This window comes from Bradysia coprophila, assembly GCF_014529535.1.
Source record: "Bradysia coprophila strain Holo2 chromosome X unlocalized genomic scaffold, BU_Bcop_v1 contig_20, whole genome shotgun sequence".
In the NCBI taxonomy this organism is placed as follows: domain Eukaryota; kingdom Metazoa; phylum Arthropoda; class Insecta; order Diptera; family Sciaridae; genus Bradysia; species Bradysia coprophila.
The window spans coordinates 1,868,019-1,889,188 of NW_023503307.1; the positions used below are offsets into that span (position 1 = coordinate 1,868,019).

A 21,170-nucleotide genomic window follows, 5' to 3' on the forward strand; every position below is an offset into this window, starting at 1 on the left:
CGGTTCTCTGAAACGGCCGGACAGATCCGGAAACTGAATACAGTTTCGTGTAGTCCCTCAACCTGAACACGAAAAAAATTCAGAGGTGGTGTCGCGACTCTATTTAAGTTTTATTCAAACCTACCGTGTGCAATTTCTTTTCGGTTTTCCTTATTTTTTTTTCAGTTCAATTTAGTTTTTTGTTAGTTCCTTCGAGTTTCTTTTGTAGTTTTCGGTCTCTTCAAACCTAGTTTTATCTGTTTATCCATACCCACCACTTCGTGTGTACTTCATTGGCTCGTATCGAATATAATCGGCTATTGAACCGAAAATTTCGATATTCATCTTAAATTCCTCCAGCATATCGGATGTTTGAACGGTTTGAACTTAGACTAACTTTGCTTTCGAATCAATTCTGCTCGCGACGGGTGGTAATATAAGTTTTTACAATGAAATGGAGCGATCACTGGTTCTTTATAAAAGATAATTGATTGTGATTGATATAGACCGTTGATGACATGGCTACATGACTGACGACTTAAGCCTTTGATAAATGTTACTAATTTGATAAAAAGCAATTTTCTTTTAACCATTTCTTCATCATCGTCTGTCTTATTCCTCCAGGGAGCATAAATTCAAACGATTTAAACTCCAATAATATCTTTTTGTGGCATTTTGTTATTTAAAAGAAAAAAATCCTTACAAAGAAATGTTTAATTTACGGTACATACCTAATATATAAAACCTATTTATTGCGCCTGAGAATTTATTATTCAGCACATAAAATATATAACGCAACGTATATGGATTAACAGCGATAATGAGCAATAAAAAATAAAAGTAACAGCAAAAACCTATGCTCGGTTAACAAAAAATACGTTAAATGTTTTCATTGTACACATTTGTAATGATTTACAGATTTTTACTATTTCCAAGGTATAATATCTAAACAAATTCAGTTTAGTACACTAGATACAAAGAGAAATTTTCAACAACATTTTTTTTTAACTTCTTCGTCTTCTTCTGCAGGTCTTGTTGCAAATGGGTCTCTTTTATATTATTATATGTTGCTAATCGACGTCATTAATTTTCTGCATGAAAAAAATGTATTGTTAAGGTTTAAGAGTCAAATGCACTTCGTTCTTCGTCTTCCCATTACTTACACGTATGTGCTGTGTATATATACATGAACATATGATAAGAATCATGCTAAATATGATACTATGATAAAATACGAGTCATTTACTGACAGTTCATAAAGCAAAATTCAGAGTTTAGATTTTGCATTCTTATTATAATTAAGATATAATTATATAAGGTGACTAATAAAAAGCTTCGAACGTAGGTACGATGTACGTGTTAATTGGCATACATAATACACCTATACCTACCGTAAATGCATATGGTGCTACTGCATTGACATCACATTAAAACGCTAAAACAAAGTAATTTCAATTATACACTTCTTCACAGTGTAGTGAGAATATTTGAAAATTGAAAAAAAAATGCGCTGCTCAAATGAATGAAACTGATCCTAAAACCAAACCAACTCAGCAGAACGAACAATACAACGAAAGTTTATGTACTACAAGCGTTAAACTCACAGTGAATGGATATCGAGTGGATAAGTTTTCTTTCAAAAATTATGTATAGTTGTTTAGTTGAATACGAACCGTTTTGACGTGAGGTTGCCGGTTGTGTGTGCGTTCGAAAATTTTGTCTGTTGTTTTCTGTTTTTTTAAGTTAAGTTAAGTAAATTCGTTCCAAAGACACACAGTAATTAAAAACTGTCGGATTTTTTGTGCAATTAAGTTAAGCATCGTGTTAGTGTTTGAGTTTCGTTTCTGGTAAAGAGAAAAGAAATTTATTGTGCTCGGTTAATAATGAAGTGATGTTGAATGTCACTCCTGAGTAATTCTGTCAAACATTTTTATTTTGCTAAAAAAAAGCAAAATTTTTAAATTAAATTAAAATTCCATGTTCAATGAAAAACATTTTCTCACGAATTTATTTCGGAACAGTAGATGCTTTAACGCTGGAGTACTCAACCAAGACAACAAAAAGATTTAATTTGTTTCCTTTCATTAGTTTGCTGGATAAATGCTTTAATGTTTTACAAATTGTTCACAAAAAGACCGAACGTTTCTATGTTGTTGAAGCTTAAATAATAAATTGTGTTTCGAGTAAAACACACTTTTAAAAAACATGAACTACGAAAATGTATTTTTACAAAACAAATTGAAAATAAGCTTTAAACGGCAAGCATTTAAATTCAACAATAAAAAAATTTCATTGCGACGCTGTAACATTTCACGATTGTAATTACCAAGCAAAACAATTTACATCAACTTTTGTCAGCTGATCAATGGGAATTCAATTCACTTTACCTTTCATGACATTATACCCATTTTTCGATTTGAAACACATCAGAAACCATAGATGTGATGTATATCAACGTTGTTTTTTTTTGTCCAACCGATCACACATAACACAACGGATTTGCGAAGTGCTTGAGTAAACCGATGTTTAAAATATGTGCTAACCTTCAATGTTTTGGCGTTGTTTAGTTTATAATGGACTTTTGTTGTCTTGCGGCCAGAAAATGCGTCATTACTGTCTTGCTCGAAACCGGTTTTTCGCATTATCTGGTCACAAAATACTGTCTTGCTGTGATACTTTTTGTTTAAACGTATGGGATGCACTCCTCTCCTTCTTCTCGAAATACAACTTTTCCACACCCCTCAACAAAAAATGTCCCAGCAAGACAGTAATCTACTATTGTCGTATAACATTTTTGATTTTGTACGTATTCATGGATCAAAACTTGATATTATGCTTTGTTGGCGGTTTTCGATCAGTTTTTTCTTGATTACAACGACGAAATTGATGTTTAGTTGAAATTATCATTCGAAACATTTCTCTAATAATTGTGCCAAGCCAACCATGAGCCCAACATTGAAAAATGAGTCAGATTCACATTATGTTCATTACCAGCTCTTTCATGCCGGTTTAACATTTCGACTCAAGTAGTTCGAAAATTTGTCAAGAAATTATGGTTTTCGACTATAACTAAAATGATTGCTCCGTCCGTTATGTCATCATTTTTAATGAAAACATTTTTTAAAAGTTCTCTCTATCTTTCTTATGCAAATACAAAAATGTGTTAATAATTATCCATCCATATAAATAACATACGCAAGTCTTGCATTGTCAAGTTTGAATAAATCACAGGGTGATGTCTTTCATAAATAAATTATTTTTTTCGCATGACTTTATTGAGTTTATGGTTTGTTTATTGTTCGAAAGATTACAAAACATGCTCATATTTAGTGTACCTATTCACACAACACTTCAGTTAATTTATAAGATGAAACTATCGGATTTAAAGCGCGTGAGATATAAATGTTACGTTTCCAATTCAATGTTCAATGCAATAAATTTTATCACACAAAAAAAACGTTTTACAGCAGAATTAAACCAACTGCTTAATGTTCTCTTAATATCCATGGAAATTAAGAAAAATCAGCAAAGATACGCCAGTGCCGTTATATTCCATTTGTATACTCTACAATCGAAAATTGGTCTGTTTACCCAATCATGGATTGTAATTCTATATGGCTCTTAAATACAAGATTCATGTTAAGTTAACAGCTAAATGCCACAAATGCTAATAGGCCGCAGGGCTGTTGTTATACTTCAACATGTTATTCCAATTGCAATTGCTTTTTCTTCGTAATTTTTTTTATTATTTAAATATTTATTTTATTCACCTATAACGCGTAACCATTGGTCGTCATTTCAGTTAAATCATCTTCCGCCATAAAGTGTTAATAATTGTAGCATATTTTTGAAAACACTTAGTATCGTTCCATGCAGAAAATCTAAGTCACAGAATATAGTGAAGACATCATAGCGTCCGAAATCTCAACATATCGTGTTTTGACTTCTTTATTAGTAGATTATGCACCTCTGTCCAAAATGTTTGTTTTGACGGTTTGGAAGTTATGTACTGAACCGAAGGCGTGATACATAATCTAAAGTGTCAAAATAATATTTTGGCCAGAGGTGTTCATACGCTATTTTATCAGTCGAGAACAGTTATATCGAGATAAACAGTTTTGCACTTGATTCGAGACAGATAAATGATCTTTACCATCATTCGTTGATCATCCTTGTTGAAGTATAATGGAAATGCCATCTTCGATTTGGGCTGTCTCCTAAACTTTCTGATATACGAACTAGACTCAGTTATTTAACCATAAGTAAAGATCCAATCTAGAAATGACACCACGATAAGATTCGATCTAAGCAGTTTTATTGAGATCATAAGGCAGCCTCTCGTCGTGTCTACGAGTTTTTGAGACACATCATTTCAAAAATATTTCCACCATAGTTGTTCTGACTGAAGCCGGAAAAGTATGGACGGATTTCTTAGAAACATTGAATGCAAATTTTCAATTCCTGCGACGCTTTATGGTCTCTGACGTATGTAAATACATCGAAATATGGATAGGTAAAAATCGGAAGTCATTGGCATAGAATTGAATTATGTCATTGTCGCTAATTGGGAAATCTATAATAAATGTGCTACAACCATAAATAAGTTCGGTCGAGCATTTATTAAATCAGAAGCGTTTTCAAGCAGAAAATGTATGAGCAAATAACCGAATTGCACATTGATGAATAATAACAAATGCATAATTTACGTGCGATCACAGGTATATTATATACAGAGACTCAAATAAGGTTCGTCTACGTGTTTCACTTACAATGAGCACTTCAACGGAAGTACAAATTAAAAAATGAATTTGAAATTATTATCTTTTTTTGTGTACATAGCTAATGCAAAATGAAGTTGTACCTGTTAAGTATATACGATGTTTATTCTCGGTCCGGTATGCTTGTTCTTTTTATCAGCCGAACGGACTATTCGCCCATTTGAAAGCGATTCCCTACTCTTATTATTACATTCGTTACCGCTACTAATTTTTATCAAATTTTAATGTTAGAAGAATGTGTCGTTCATCAAAAATATGATTCAGTAAACTATTTGTCGACAAAGTGGAACGGATTCAAATCTATTGATTGATGTAGAAGAGACATTCAATCTTAATCACCCTTATTGACAATAGTTTCCTCAACCTATGGAGCCGTTACATTGTGTGTATGTATACCGATTTCCGGTTCGGGTACTTATTTGTTAACAGTCAACCGGTACTTCTGACCATTTTTTTTGTTCTGTTGTTATTAACTTTTGTAATCAGAGAAAGGATCTACGTCTATGCACTGCGCATAACACTAAACAAATTCCAATAACAAAATTACTTTTTATATAACAGCAAAGATAGCTAGAAGCAAAATGGCTTGGCTCGCATATTCTTCTTTTTTTTCAATATCATCATAATTGATGGTTGTATGGCTAATAGAATTTTCTTGCTGAGTTATAAAAACGAAGACGATTTGTATCAATCACCTGAGATCTATATTTTTTTCGCATTAAAAGTTTCATTATATACCTCTCTATACCACTCATGTGTTAATGTAATGTTCATAATATTTCTCGACAATTTTTTTTTTCGTGTGATTTGTTTTGCTTCCAATCAAATTAAATTACAGTTTGATTGACACCTATCCGAAATACAGTGTATTATATATGCAATACGAAATGCTTTTCGAAACCAATAGTCCCGATATGAATATTGTACCGTTTTTATTACATCACTGATGAATGGGGTAATGAACTATGAAAAATAATAAAAAAAAAACTAATTGCAAGTTTCCGATTAAAATTCACGATGTTTTATAAAAACTCGAGCCGTTGATTTGTGCTCCAATTAATTTCAGTTGGTCCACAATAACGACTAATTAAACAGTCTGCAATCTGGATTCGTGTTTTCGTTGAATTTTTTTTTTTTTAAAGAACCGCTCCGTTAAACGTATTTGAACATGTTTAATTATACTCTCACATTCAATCATTATCCATGTAAAGTTTAGCATTCGGTCAGACATTGCAATTAGAATTACTTCGACTGATGTGATTAATAAGTAATAATTCGGTAATAAATTATGTTTGTCATCAATTTCGAGTATCATTGGATCTTTTACATTAAAAAAATGTAAGCGGAAAAAAAAACATTTAGACCATCCCACACCGAAAAAAAGCGTGCTAATCCAATCGACCTAAAATTCGTTACAAATTTAGAACGAAAAATTAAGACAGGTATAATGACGATACATGAATAGTTAAATGCAGAAAGGGACGTGTCACATTAGTGAATTATTAGAAAAATTTAATTTTGTTCATTTAACTCTGTTTCTAATAGGCTATCAATACAAACTTCTTTTGCAAATTTGAAGCTGAATTAAATGAATGAAATTTCATTTTTCCAATAATTCGCTAATATTACGTGTCTTCTTTCTGTATTTAACTATTCACATGTTTGTATAAACATGCAAGGTATACCGATGGTATTTAAGACAATGCAATTTCTGGATACCAAAAAAAGACTTACTTCGCTTCGTGCACTGTAACGAGATTTTTGTCAAGAAAACAATTTCTTTCTAATTCAAATTTTCTTTTCACTAAAAATTGTATGTTATCGTTTTCAACAATATGATAATTGTAATGTGCACATTGTATGCAATCAACAGTAATACATATGTCGCGATTACCCAAGCGGTAATTCGTTTTCGCAGAGAGTGTTTCGATTCTCGGTGAAAGAAAAACTGCACTGCTACTACACTGTTGTTGATGCAACATTATATGACCAATCGTATTTTCTATTTAAATAGTGAGAGAAAAAATAATGAAATATTTTTACTTCAACTTACAACGAATGTGTTTGCTTATATTGTCCAAAAAGGTCGATGACACAAATCGTTCAATAATAATAACTTAACTAACAATATAAAATTTCTGGTAGATATATGTGTCTATTCATTAAAATAAGAAAGAAAAAAGTATAATTTAAAAGCAGGCTTTTGGTGTTCAACATCGTGTGGTCATGAATGAAAGTTTACAATCACATGTCATTTTTTTCTTCTTTTCTTTCTTCGTTTTTTTTTCTTCATTTCAAATGTAAATTCAAGAAATGGAGTGAGTGGCCTCACAAGTCACATAAGTTCGTAAAATAAGTAATATTATTATTAGTTTGTTGTGTACGGTTTGTTTACAGAGAAATCGATGAGATATTTTAATTTTTAAAAAAATATTAAATAAAGAAATTATATTGCGCGATTGTTTTTCAATGGTTCAGTTTGCCCGTTATGCCATAATATTGTACTCAAAGATTATCTAAGAAATAAAAATATAAAAAAATTAAAGGAAATTCGGAATTAATCGTATTTTATGATCCTATGGCTGGGGAATCTTTATGTGAACATTATTAAATTAAAAAAATAAAATTCTTATCTTCTGATAAATCTTTTGTTTTTCAAATTAATTCAACCGTTTACTGATAACACCATGTAATCATCATAGCGAATACGTAGAAAAATTCCTTTCTTCTTTTCGACTCAACATTCGCGAGTTTGTTGGCTTTGCCATTTTCATTAAGAAAATCTATGGTTTACCTCGTGAAAATCACTTGTCAAAACCGCGCCTCGTTCATTACTTCTATTCGAGTGATTGATGCCATTTGAAAGTATTATTTCAATTTGATATATTCTGTCGAGGAGAGTTTTAAACAAAGTGAAAGTGAAAAGTATATTCTTTACATGTGCAATAAATAGAACTCTCAAGCTCTGTGCTGTTCAATTGTAAAAAAAAAATCACTGTGTTCCCTTAACAGACCTAAATAGAAACAAATTTTTTTACCACACAAATTTAAATAAAAAGACGACGTATCTCATTGTTGATATTCATTTTTTCGAAATGCTTGAGCTCAATTTACACGAATATAAATTACCTGAATGAATCTTTCGTTAGGCATCCGTTAAGTAATAGAACAGTTCACGCAATTTAATAGCAACAATTTAAAAGCATATTCGAAGGGAAACTGGTTTCATTCATTTCGTTAGAAAAAAAACAAGAGATAAAGTGAATTCAGATTATTATCGGCATTTGAAAACTATAATCGGGCGATGTGCTGAACTGTTACCACATTTGTCACTTTCTCAGGCATAATAAGCAGTTGTATGGTGCCGGTGTGCTTATAAAATGATTCAGGGAGACTCATATGGGGAAAATTAAATGCAAATTTTTTGTTATTCAAAATTGAAATTGTTGTTAAGACCTTTTTGGGAATATTAATTCCAACCAGTCATTTATACAACTACATTTCCGTTTACTATTTCAATCATTCGCAGACGAATATTTATGAAAAACAGATTCTTATCCTGCTGGGAAGAATTTTCTGTTTGTGTGGTATTGAGTTTTGAGTTTACATAATGTCGTAATTCCAAACCGAACTATACGTTTGAGTCTTATCCGATGGGGTACGACTAACTTCGACTGACCATTGGTTAATCGCCGGTTTATCAGTAATTCTGATAATGTGTCCTGTCTTCTTTTATAAAAATCAAATGGAATTGTTTTCACTCCTTACTAAATTGATCATTATTAGCGAATAAAATATCTTACGTAGATTGTTTGGCTGAGGATACTAATTCACTCTCGCCTCGCCTCGTGTATAACCAAATTGTTCTGCAGATACATAAATATTACGAAAAAAACGATTCGCGATTCTAATTTCGCACAAATCTTAAATGTCGCAAAATCACCTAGTCTAACGAATTGGTATTTTTCTTAAGAGTCATTTCGCCAAAACTTCGAACAATCGGGATTTTTGAAGAGTATGGCGGAAATTATTATTTCAAGCAGATGAATATTTGGAAGTTAGCCAGATAAGGAACCTAATTTCTAGAATTAAGCGCCAACACAACATCGCTCAAAACGAAAACTTTGACGAATTTGAGTATAGTTTTAGTTTTTGCTTTCTAAAGGTGTGTTTCCGTTTTAGACAAATAAATAAGGCATCTCTAAGCTGAAAAAATGAAATTGGTCGACAAACCGGTCGAAATATCTTTGGAGTACTAGTTGACATTTGAGAAATTACCCTATCTCTTACAGCCAATAGTCCCTCCAGCACAAGTTTTTAAGTTTTTATATTTTTAGGAAGTACCTAGCCTAAGCCTTCCAATGGAACCCTAAACCGATAGGTTTGCTGATGGGCGCACCCGTTATTAGTCAGAGAAAATTTTTCTTAATACAGTCACTGAAGCCAGTAAAGCCAACAGCCCGACGTATTTGGTAGCTTATCTGATCGGTCTAGTCTACCACTACAATCCTCTAATATTTGAACGAAGTCGCAGTGGACCCCTTATTACCCGAGATAATCAGTGTGAAAAAATGCCCTTCTGAAAACCACTGATTTTTCAAACAGCTCTACCACGAAAACGACAATTCCGAGAGAGGCGAGATATACCTCGTTGAACTCGTAATGAAGCAAGGATTCGATGGGTACCATACTCGTCAAAAATCCAGATGTGTTGAATTTGTCCTCCATACAAATTATTCGAAGATTTCGCGATATCACTCTTAAATCACTGACGTTTTGAAGCCCAATTTAAGAGAATACCGTCAGTTCAGATTCGCCTTCACAGCTAATGCAAAGGTATGCAAAAAATACCACTCAACAACACAAGCAAACTTAGTGAAAGGAAATAAATTTTAAAATTGCATAAATGAAGAAAATATTTATTTTGTGTGGACGACTGAATTAGTCGAGTCTCAGCTGTTATTTCAGCAATAAATATTTATTGGCAAAAAAAATTGTTTTAGATATGTAACGATTCAACTATGGAAAAATTTAAATAAAATAATAAAATCATTTAAAAAAAAGCTTTAAAAACACCAACCATATGACGTGATATTTTAATAACGATAAAGTGATTAAATATGTTCGATATACCACCGAAATGTCCGGCATTGGCTGATAAAATAACTGGAATATTCGGATGGCGGCACACATACAGAGTTCATCATAAACAGAAGGGAATTCCTCATACGTCCTACTTACATAAAAGTTATTCGTTGACTTTACCACGAAAAACGGCATTGGTAATGACCACTTAAATGTAATTTCTTTATAACAGTAATGCAATTTCGCTTAAGTAGCTTAACAAATTACCTGGATATTTTGTTTAAATGAAGATTTTTATTTTTGTCATTCGAATAATATTTCGGCTAATTTATCGGTTCGCTTATCTCACAAATGGTATTTTTAAAAATTTTACGTAATGTGTTTATTTACGTCTTTAGGAAGTAGAGGAACTGAGTGGACGGATATTACAGTTAATTTTGTTTTTGTTTTTAGCCTCGCACTTATCGATGAGCATTTTTGTTTGATTAATTCGTATTGGACTATTCCAGATAAATGTGTCATTTACAAGTAACAGATTAGGAGTTTTATCAATAGTTCCATGACGATATCGTGTTAACTTTTATAGTAAAGTTTAATTTAATTGAAACACTATAAACAACAGAATTTTGAACTGCTTGTATTGTATTTGTAAACATAGGTTCTCCTATAAATACAGAATCAATCTTTAGCTTATTTCCATTGCAGTACGAATTGAATCATTCCACTCTCGTGATAATTTGGATCTCTTTATGAAAATGTCCATAGGTCCACTCGCGTAGTTTTGCTTTTGAGTTACGAATACATAAACTACTCTGGACAAAATATTGGGTAAACAAGACAAGTACTTTTCCGGTATCAAAAGGTGTGCTGCAACGGACGGTATTACTAAATTTGTTTTCGTAAACTTTCATTCCTATTATTACAAAGCAATTTTCAAAGATAAGATAAAAAAAATGATGAACAAGTATGTGCACAATACAAAAGCTCACAGAATAGCGTAGCGGTATTATGGCTAATTTTACAGTACCCGAAGGTAATTCAGACGCTATAAAAGCACCATTTGAATTTGATTTATTTTATAGACGATTCTGCCGCACACATGCATAGGGTTTATGTTTTAACTTAAGTGTCGTAAATACGTTCTTTTCTGTTTCAATAAACAAACATTAAATATTTCTGCAATCATAATAGACATTGCGGTAGTGAAGGTTTTAAGTTTTTTCAATAAAAATAAAAATTGTCGAAATGGAGACATGTCCCACCACAAACTGGTCTACTTTATGAGAATATTGCTTCAAAAATAGTTTCCACTATCTTGGTATTTTAACTTAAATAAAATGGAAAAGAAAAATTGTTTTCATACAGACAGGCCAACCTCGGCATAGTTACATATAGTGATGGAAAATTAAAGTTCCTTTCGCATCAACTTGCTTAACATTTTTTTTCTTCTGTGTTTAAGATTGCTCATACTTTTGCGTATATTTTTCGTATAATATTTGTGTGGTGAAACAATCACCCATATTTTCTCAGCGTACGGTACGAAGTCATAATTTTTAACCCAAATGATATTAACATTTTGCTTGTTGTCTAATAACACAAAAAAAATTCTCAACGGAATTCCATTCTTTTAACTGTCGCGTTCAATAAAACAAAATTGAAATTATATTTTGAAGTGTTTCGGTAACGTGAATTTATGATCAACATTTAAAAGCTTAAAATAATAATATAAGATATTTCGTTGCACAATTGTGTGTTTAAACATTCGGTGTTTATAGCTGCTTGAGTACGTAAAATATAGTCAACGTTTTTTTTTATTGTTTACCCGGGATTTTTGAAGCGGTTTTCTGCAATAGTTTACATGTAAATAAAATAATCATGCGAGCCAATCGATATTTACAAAAATATCTCGATGCTGTGTCGCAAACACAGTCACAGGATAAGGTTCTGTTAAAAAAACACTCCGAAAAGGCTACCGAAGTGAGTATGTTAATTAAAAAAAATTCCGGCACAATATTTTCGCCATTCTCTGTTACACCGATGTCATGTGACTGTATGCATCTATTTGTGTGCGCATAAATTGAAGGCTGATGCTATTCGCACGCGCGTGCGAATAGCCATTTGACTACTCGCACGCGCGTGCGAGTATCCAAAACAACGAGTACCGGCTATTCGTACGCGGAAGGGACTGCTTATGGAAAAAACGAATATAACAAGATTACAAAAGAGTGCACCCGACGATATAAAACTTCTGTAACTGTAAACCAATTTTGAGATTTTGAGTGTGTTGGAATGGTTTAAAAAGAACAAGAGCTCAAGAAAATATTTGTCGCTTATCTAAATCATGACCCTCCGTTATTTAGTAGAATTCGAAATCCTGAAGTAAATTTGAGACACTTGCACAAGTTTGTTTAGATGTGTCAGTCGAATAATTTCGAAAGAATTTTTTTTGTGTTAAATGTCAATGTTGAGGTTTTGCACATTTTGATCGAAAAATATTTTCTACCTATTTTTAATGGTAGTATTCCATAAATACACGTGTATAAATTCATAATGCGTACTAAGATACTACACTACATCCACTTTTCTTTTTTACTTAAAACATTTTCAGTTCTGTTCAATGCACTGATCTCCAGGTACAGTTATGCAGCTTTGAGTTAGTCCAACCGTGATAAAGAATCCAACCCAGATCTTTCATCTCATTCTTATCATCTTCTTTCTTTCGTTGAATTCAGTTTTCGCTCTCACACTACTATCAGTTCCTCTTCGTTTCAATGCTGTTGAAAATGTGTATGTGCAATTATCCGATTGCAACTGGTTGTTTTTAACAACAGAATTAAATCCAAGAAATTTGTCTTCTGTAAAAAAATGCTTGATAGGAAGTTTTATTCAAAAAATTATCATTTTGGCTTGGTAGAAAAATTTTAATGCGTGCGAATAGTCAAATCCAATGTAAAATGGCTATTCGCACGCGCGTCCGAATAGTCAAATCCAACGTGAAATGGCTATTCGCACGCGCGTGCGAATAGTCTAAAACAGAGTGGAATGGCTATTCGCACGCGCGTCCGAATAGTCAAATCCAATGTGAAATGGCTATTCGCACGCGCGTGCGAATAGTCACAGCGTAGATTCGGTTGTGACGAGGTTATCGAATTGGATATAACACAGAATGCAACAATGTTTTTGTTCTCGTTTTGCGGTTGTGAAAGATCCGAATCCGGTACAGAACAACTATTGTCCAAATCAGACACACGAACAGAAGTTGAACAAAAGTGCACCGGTTTGCCATTGTGATGCTTTATAAATACTGCCTCAGGGTCGTGTAAACAGAGCCCAATAACTAAATATCCTTTTTTTGTCTTAACATAATTATGGGGTTGTGATTGGTGTATCTTTCCCAAACACACATTAGACCCATTAGTGGCTTTGCACCAGTTACCCAATGAAACTAGTTAAAAAAAATTCATAATTCAGTTGTAGTATCCTCCATTCTTGTTTTAATGCGCTAATTTTCTGTTGTAAAAGGTGTGTAACTACAGTTCAGGTTAGTCGACTTTCCAATCAGGACGTACTGATTTATTTATTTCTAATTGTTTTGCACTAATTGTTTTCTCCTTGAGCTACAGTGCTTATCTTACTTTTATTTATAACTCAATTACGGTTGTAAAAAGATATTAGCCAAGTAATGCATCACTGTTAACGCACATGCTAGATAACATTGTGAAAAATTATGTACGTCAAAAGACGATTTACGAACGATGTGCATTTAATTAACACAGAACTTCAAAATTGTTGCATTCAAAGCGTACAACTTCTTATGATCTCCATAAAATAATAGACTCTCGAACGAAATATAATACAATTTCGAAGGCGTGTTCTCTTAGATAGAACCACGATATATAACATGTTAATAAAGTATATTATACTGCGTGGTACTGTGTAATTTGAATAATTTTTAGATATTCTTTGTTAAATAAAATTAAAATCAAATCATTGTGTGCTGTGTGCACAGAACAACAATAGAAAATAAATTTCACCCAATATTCGATTTATACACGATATGTAATACACTCCAGTCTAAATATCATGAATGTTCATGTTCAAACTGATTTCTTCATTGAAGGTAAATTTATTCGTTTATCAATTCACACCTGAATAAGAATACGAACAAATTTGATATGGGATGAATTCATACCGATCCTATGCGGTAATAAAGTTTTGAATTTTGATAATTTCATTTATTCACGTTGCAATAGATGGATGTAATAGTTTAACTGACGCCTAAAGTATGATTAGACTCGTGTGAGTAACCGGGTACAGTATGTTTGCTCTTGTACTTGAGATAGTAGTCTCTCAAGTTATAATTCGAGAATTGTTTGAATTGCAACTTGTTGTTGTATTGTGCGACCTTTTCGATGCAGCAAAAATGTGCATTTTAACTGTAACCAGCAATTTATTTTGACAAGTTACTTTAGCTACATTTAGGACGTGAAAAGGACCCAATTTAAATTTAGGCCTCTTTCGCATTGCTATGTGTACATTGCTAGCTCAATTGAGTTTTCATACTAGAAGTTCACAAAGAATGTAAAAAGGCGGAACAATTTAGCAAATGTTAGCCTGCCAGAATGTTTATAGTTTGCAGAATCTCATTTCTTTTCTTTTGAATTAATTGAGGCTATACTCAATCTGATCATGACCTGATTTAAGATTTCAGCTCAACTTGAACGAACCTGACTGAACCCGAACCTAAAGGTTTGGTAATAATAATAAATAAAGGCAAGGTTCTTGAACCTCACGTGAAGCACCAGCTCTGAAATGATAATTTATGAGCTCGGGTTCATTGAACCTGAATCTACTATAAATAAAAACTAATTTTAGATTCAGGTCATTTGAAAACCCATCCGCGAACTTTATTTTTAGATTCTCCATCGGTCTTCAGAATTTTTGTCTAGATGCGTGCGGGTCAATGAAGTCATTCCATATTAAGATAGAAGAAATATTTAAATTTTGGATTGAAGCATTTTTTTTAGGCTGAATCGAACAAGAGAGATATTGTTCTCGTTTTTCAGCTGAACAAAAAAACTTGTTTTCTCGGATAAATGATATCAAAAACTAATCAAAACACAGTTTAACAACCTTTCGTGCATACATTGTGTACAAAATGCCATATACGCCAGATGAATCATTTTTTAACATTATATGCTTCTCGTCATGTTACCTGAGTCTTATAGAATTGACTAACAATTTACGTAACAATTGAAATAGGCAATCACTTCAATTAACAGTTTTAAAATATGCATTTTATCTGAATGCAATTAGTTACCGATTCCTTTGAATTTCTATTCAATTTCTTACATTACTCATTTCAGATATTAGTTAACGGTAGAGTCTACACAAATTGCTTGTCGATAAAAGGTTTACACAATGAAAAGAATTAAATGGAATCAATTTGGAGAATGAGACTCCGTAATATACCTGAGTGTATCTGGTATATAGATCTCCGAATTTGTGTGGCAATTTCCGTATAATATAGTATCCAAAATTTCTATAAAAAAACTTCCATTTCAAGTAGATAATATGACTGTCATATTGGTTTTGTATAAATATAATAATGTGACTCATAAAGCGAAAACAAAAAAAATTGAATAAAAAAACTGAATTTTCGTTTAGTTGAGTACTTGCATATCATTACGGTAGCTTGCATAATAAATAGTCAAATGCTGTGTGATTGTCTATTAAGTAAGACAAGCCAGACACATATATCTAATTACGTTTTGCCTTGAATTGTGAATCAAAATTTTAGTCTTCTTTCAGCTCATTTGATTTATTTCCAAATTGTACCTAACATTTTGCCTTTGCTTTTCTTCTTATAGGACCAAGAATCGTGGGTAATCGTTCACCATCTACAAACACAATCGGGCATCTTAGATCCCGACGATAAAGTAAATGATGTGGCAGATGATCGCGAACAGATTTTAGCAAGTTTCGAAGACACGGGGCCTGATCCCGGAGTGCCTCAAGGTGGTGGTGATGGAGCCAGTGGTAGTTCGGTTGGTACAGGCAGTCCTGACATATTTCGGGTAAATGTGCTGTACTGTTTTAGCTAAAATTTGACCGTTTACTAACAATCGTTTTATGCAAAATATAGGGACCACCGGAACAGAAATATGATTCCGAGAATAATACACCCCACATCGAGGTTACTTCCACAAATACTCCCAATTCCGGATTGTTACTACAGGTTCGGCGCAGTAGCGATCCATCGATAAATCAAATTGGATTGGATCCACGTAATCCAACATTGAACAGTGTCAAAGAGCAGCAAGATCCGACGAAACGATGGTCGGCAGCGCCAGTGTGTCGTGGTGATGACGACGAATCGGAACGCATGTTATTGATTGGAAATGAGAAAAAAGGATCTTTTCTGTCGCCTTCTTGGGAAAGTGAATTAGAAGAATCTCAACCGGAATCGATGACCAATCAGTTTTCGAGATCAGGCCGTTTATCGATGCAATTCCTGGGAGACGGAAACGGTTACAAATGGATAGACGCTGCCGAAAAGATTGCTTCCAATTACAGTTCCAAATCTCTACCCCGTGAATCTAAGCGAAAAGAACCGTTGGGTCAAGCATATGAGTCAATGCGTGAAAAGAATGGTGAGATGCTACTGATTGTCAATGAGTATGGGGGTCCATTAGGGCTGACAGCTATTCCTGATCTGGAAAATGGTGGATTATTAGTACAAAACGTTGAACCCGGAAGCCGAGCTGAGCGCGGTCGATTACGTCGTGGCGATCGAATATTAGAAATAAATGGAATTAAATTGGTTGGGTTATCGGAAGCGTCGGTTCAGAGTCATTTGAGACAGAGTTGTTCAGCACCGGAGCTCCGATTGAGAGTAATACGAGGCAATATGTTGGTGAAACAATTGCGCAGAGAAATGTCCGAAATGATTGAAGCAGAAGAAAAACCAACCACCACAAAAGTAGCGACCGTTTCACCAACCAGAAAAATGCCAGGTGCACAAAATGCCACTACATCCTTGCAAGTAGCCAATACGAGAAAATTAGGACGACAAATCGAAATATATCTGACTAAGGGACCGCATGGTCTTGGATTCAGTGTGACAACGAGAGACAATCCTGCCGGTGGTCACTGTCCAATTTACATCAAGAAAATTCTACCAAAGGGCGCTGCCATCGAAGATGGCGGTCTCAAGCCCGGCGATAGGTTATTAGAAGTTGACAATGTACCGATGACTGGCAAATCACAAGGCGAAGTTGTTGGTATTCTGCGTTCGACGATGTCCGGGGCAACCGTGAAAATAGTTGTGTCCCGGCAACAGGAGTTCGAAGAGATTGACGAAAGAGAAATCGTAAGCTCTTACACTTCTAAGTACTGTTGTGCAAATATTTTATTGAAATTTATTTGCTTACAGGGCTACAGTGAAAACGAACAGGACAACACATCACCACCAAAACCACCAGCACCAGTATTTCCACAGAAATCTAGCCTGCGCAAACCAAAGAAAATTGAACTAAACGAACAAAATCTACTTGAGAAACATATAATTGAAGCCGCTAGCGATTCAACATCGTCGAATGTAAGTTAAGCGAAATTGATGTCATGCGTCACATCTAACGTATTCAATTTTTGTTTCCAAATATAGGACAGCGCACAAGTGTTCCCATGGCGAAATCGAGAAATTCTCACTTTACACATACCTGTTCATGATACGGAAAAGGCCGGTCTCGGCTTAAGCGTAAAAGGGAAAACAGGTTCCAACAATTCATCGGGCAGCAGTTCGAAATCTACGAAACACGACGGTGATCTGGGAATATTTGTTAAAAGTGTATTTCATGGCGGTGCAGCACACAAAGATGGTCGCCTAAAAATGAACGATCAGCTGCTTAACGTTAACGGTATCTCGTTACTGGGTCAATCGAATGCCGAAGCGATGGAAACGTTGAGAAAGGCCCTACTGCATACTGGTGGAAAGTATCCCGGCATGATTACATTGACGGTTTCACGACGAATAACTCGACCAAACAGCACAATCGAAACCTACGAATCAAATCACTCGAGATCTGTATCGAGTACAAGCGAACAGTCTGGAAAGACTGTGATTTATGTGAGCAACGAAAAATTAGAGCAAAATGGGCTGCGTAATAATCCAGCGGCGAATACAAATCGGTGAGTAAAATGTGTGGGCTAGTTGTCGAAGGCGGAAATCAACAAAATATTTTTTTCAGTTGGAGCAATCCAGTGTTGGATCGATTAACTGGTGGCACTGGCCACATACCACCACCAATGCATCAAAGACCTTCTCCTCTAATACAATCACATGGCTTACGCAACGAAAGTTACTACATGGCTACAAATGAAACGTGGAGCCCTTCGCTGATGAACGGAAATAATTCAGTTCTGATTGAAGAGGACCCTGAGCCAACTTCTCCGTGAGTGTGACGAATTTAGGGCGTAAATGAAACACGCTGCTAACTTTCACAATTCTAAAATTTCAGAACACTTCCCCATCCCAACCATCGCATCGGCGATCATCAAGCGCCAACATCCCCAAAAGGCGATGTTACCTACGACAGTCAACTATCGCTAGAAACCAATCCTCCTGTGGATGCATTTAGTCGTGACGCAATCGGACGTCGTAGTATGTCGGAAAAGCATCATGCCGCTCTCGATGCAAAGGAAACCGGCACATACCAGAGGAATAAAAAACTTCGCGAACAACGGGAACGCGATCGTAAAGCCCAAGGAAAACTCGGCGCTGCAACGTCAATGGGATCAATGGAATCAATTTCTAGCAATGCAAACGAGAAAAGAGATCAGCTCGGTGAGCTGGGTCCGTCATTGGGACTGAAAAAATCGTCAAGTCTGGAATCGCTGCAAACAATGGTACAAGAGATACAAATGTCCGATGAGCCAAGAGTATCATCTTTGCGAACACCGAGAGGTCGAGGCCGAGAAGAGAGTCTACGAGCGGCTGTTGAACGTCCAACTGAAAATAGTAAGATATCTGCTGTGGTCTTCATATCAGTCAAATTAATTAAATTTTTATTTGTAGAACCACGCAAGCATTGGTTACTGGAAGACGGACCTAGTGACACCGAAGGTGGTTTCACCAACCGAAACGGCCCATTTCAAAGTTCGTTAAACGAAGGCAAACATAAATCGAGAAACAAGAAGCCCGGTCTGCTCAAAGGTATCGGACACATGTTTCGATTCGGTAAGCATCGCAAGGACGGTGTTGCGCCGGTCGACACACTCAGCGATATTGGACCCCAACATCAGCAACAGCACGATCCCAATTTGCAGAAGTTAGCCTTACAGCAAGCGCACGCACTGAACGATCGTCCTGTCGGTGGTCCACCCACTTATCAACCACCTCCACCAGTGCCGAATGGTAGCGCCATTCATCATAATGATGTATTCAATCATCGATATTCGCATTATGTCAACTATGATGAATTGCAACAACAAATCAGGTAAGAATTGTGTGGTGGAATGTGGAACTTTCGCCGTTGGTTTCTTTCCGTGAACCGCAACACAATTGTATATGAATTGCACACTAACTTACTACTTGATGTTGAACGTCCGTTTAGATATGGGTTTGGGTTTGGAAAGAAATTTGTAAATTATACCGAGAATTGAAACGGATTGGAAATGATCTAATGATTGATCGGATTTTTGGAATCAGTTGACTTGTTATTCATTATAAAGTCAAGTAGTCTTCGTTCAGGTCATAGAGTTTTAACTGAATTGGTTGTAGTAAATATTGTTATTGGAGTTTATTCTAACCTGCACATTTATTAAAAGTCAGCTAATGCACCAAGTAGCAGAAACTCTAATATTATTGTAAGAGACTTTGCATCATGTAAAATTTACTGAATGGTCGATTAGACATAAATGTTGGCAATAGGGACTGACGTCGATTTGGATTATTAGAGAGAATTCCAACACTACGCGTTTTACAACTCACTGCAGATGATACAGAGATGCAAATTCGATGCAAAAACGATACCTCCAAGATTTTGGAATGTTCGATTCACATTCCACCGCAAAAAATCGGTCATCATTGGTCAACAATTGTAGCTTAACTGCGATGAGCAGTCTGTCGTTAAAGAAATTTAAATCAAATTCCAATTGCACTCTAGTGGTAAAGGTATTGGTGCTGCCGGTCATAAAAAATTCCAAATTGTTTGAAATTATGTCGCTGGAGTTATTAAAAATTGATTAAATTCCATCCCGATTGATGACGACATTCCTCCCAAATCAGAATGCAGTTCATTTTCGAGTAAAATTTGTTTCCGTTGCATATTTTGTGTGTTTTTTTTTTGTAAATATTTTTTGTCTGTATTGTCCTGTGCAAAATAGTTTACGTAAATCAATTTTAATCATTATCATCATAACATTATTTCTAACTCATCACAGTCCTCAATCCGAACGTTTGTCTGAGTCTACGATTGCTCAAATGCGTCATCAAGTAATGCAACAGAGGGTTAAAGTTGAGGAAGAAAGGTAATTATATTGTCATTGCTTTTTGTGTGGTTTTGTTGAACACGAGAAATGTTCTCATTTGCCGCGTAGTTTAGTCTAGTCGTAGAAGTTTTGAATGCATCAATTACTTCTTTTAATGACATTATTGAAGGTACGTTTATTTTTGGTAGCTGTGTTCTGAAAATATTTGATTTTTGGGAGCTGTTATAGTCTTTATAGCATTGTTCTACGAATTATTGTTTATTTTCATACTTTTTTGGCTTCATAGGATGGCAATGATGTGGGCACCGAGTACTTCAGAGTGCCTAATAGTTGACTTTCTTTTAACAAAAAAACAAGAGCGAGTCTCTTGGATTCTGTGACACTAAATAATCTACTCTCATCATCACTACTCGCTAGAACTTTTAAATTTTCCTAAGAAATCCAAAGAGCTGTTCATTCTTTGGATCAAAGAAGAATTAGCCAACTATTTTATCCTTCCTACACATTTCACAGCTTCAACTGCATCTAAATTATTTTTAAATTAATCGGATGCATTGCCTTCCGATGCTTTAGTTAATGAATTTTTAGTTGTGCTTACAATCAGTATTGCCGCATCTCTCTTGAATGAGTTGATTATATGCAATTTCACTGGTTAAACATGTGAAACTTGAGCCACGAAATTGTTTCAAATCATAACCTTTCAAGACAGAGAAAACTATCGTTCAAGAGGACGAAAACTTTTTTTTTTCTCAAAATGACTACAGTTAGAAGAGAGGCACTGAAATTTCAGCATGAATTTGGTTCAGCTGTTTTTCAGTGCCTCTGACTGTAATCTCG

General features: G+C 34.7%; 1 protein-coding gene across 5 annotated transcripts in view; it reads left to right on the forward strand.

Annotated features, from left to right (window-relative positions):
• LOC119068853 (partitioning defective 3 homolog) overlaps positions 1-21,170 on the forward strand; it is a 62,418-nt gene that overhangs the window by 39,286 nt on the left and 1,962 nt on the right. The window contains exons 1-9 of one of the 5 annotated variants that reach the window (XM_037172674.1): positions 9,274-10,039; positions 15,713-15,925; positions 15,988-17,214; positions 17,278-17,442; positions 17,509-18,032; positions 18,092-18,295; positions 18,362-18,861; positions 18,919-19,339; positions 20,286-20,372. In XM_037172674.1, the coding sequence (XP_037028569.1) occupies positions 9,878-10,039; positions 15,713-15,925; positions 15,988-17,214; positions 17,278-17,442; positions 17,509-18,032; positions 18,092-18,295; positions 18,362-18,861; positions 18,919-19,339; positions 20,286-20,372 (3,503 nt within the window). In that variant the 5' untranslated portion in view covers positions 9,274-9,877. Of the gene's footprint in view, positions 1-9,273; positions 10,040-11,602; positions 11,820-15,712; positions 15,926-15,987; positions 17,215-17,277; positions 17,443-17,508; positions 18,033-18,091; positions 18,296-18,361; positions 18,862-18,918; positions 19,340-20,285; positions 20,373-21,170 lie in introns of those variants that run through there. The other 4 variants (XM_037172676.1, XM_037172678.1, XM_037172677.1 and 1 more) reach the window with 4 other exon arrangements.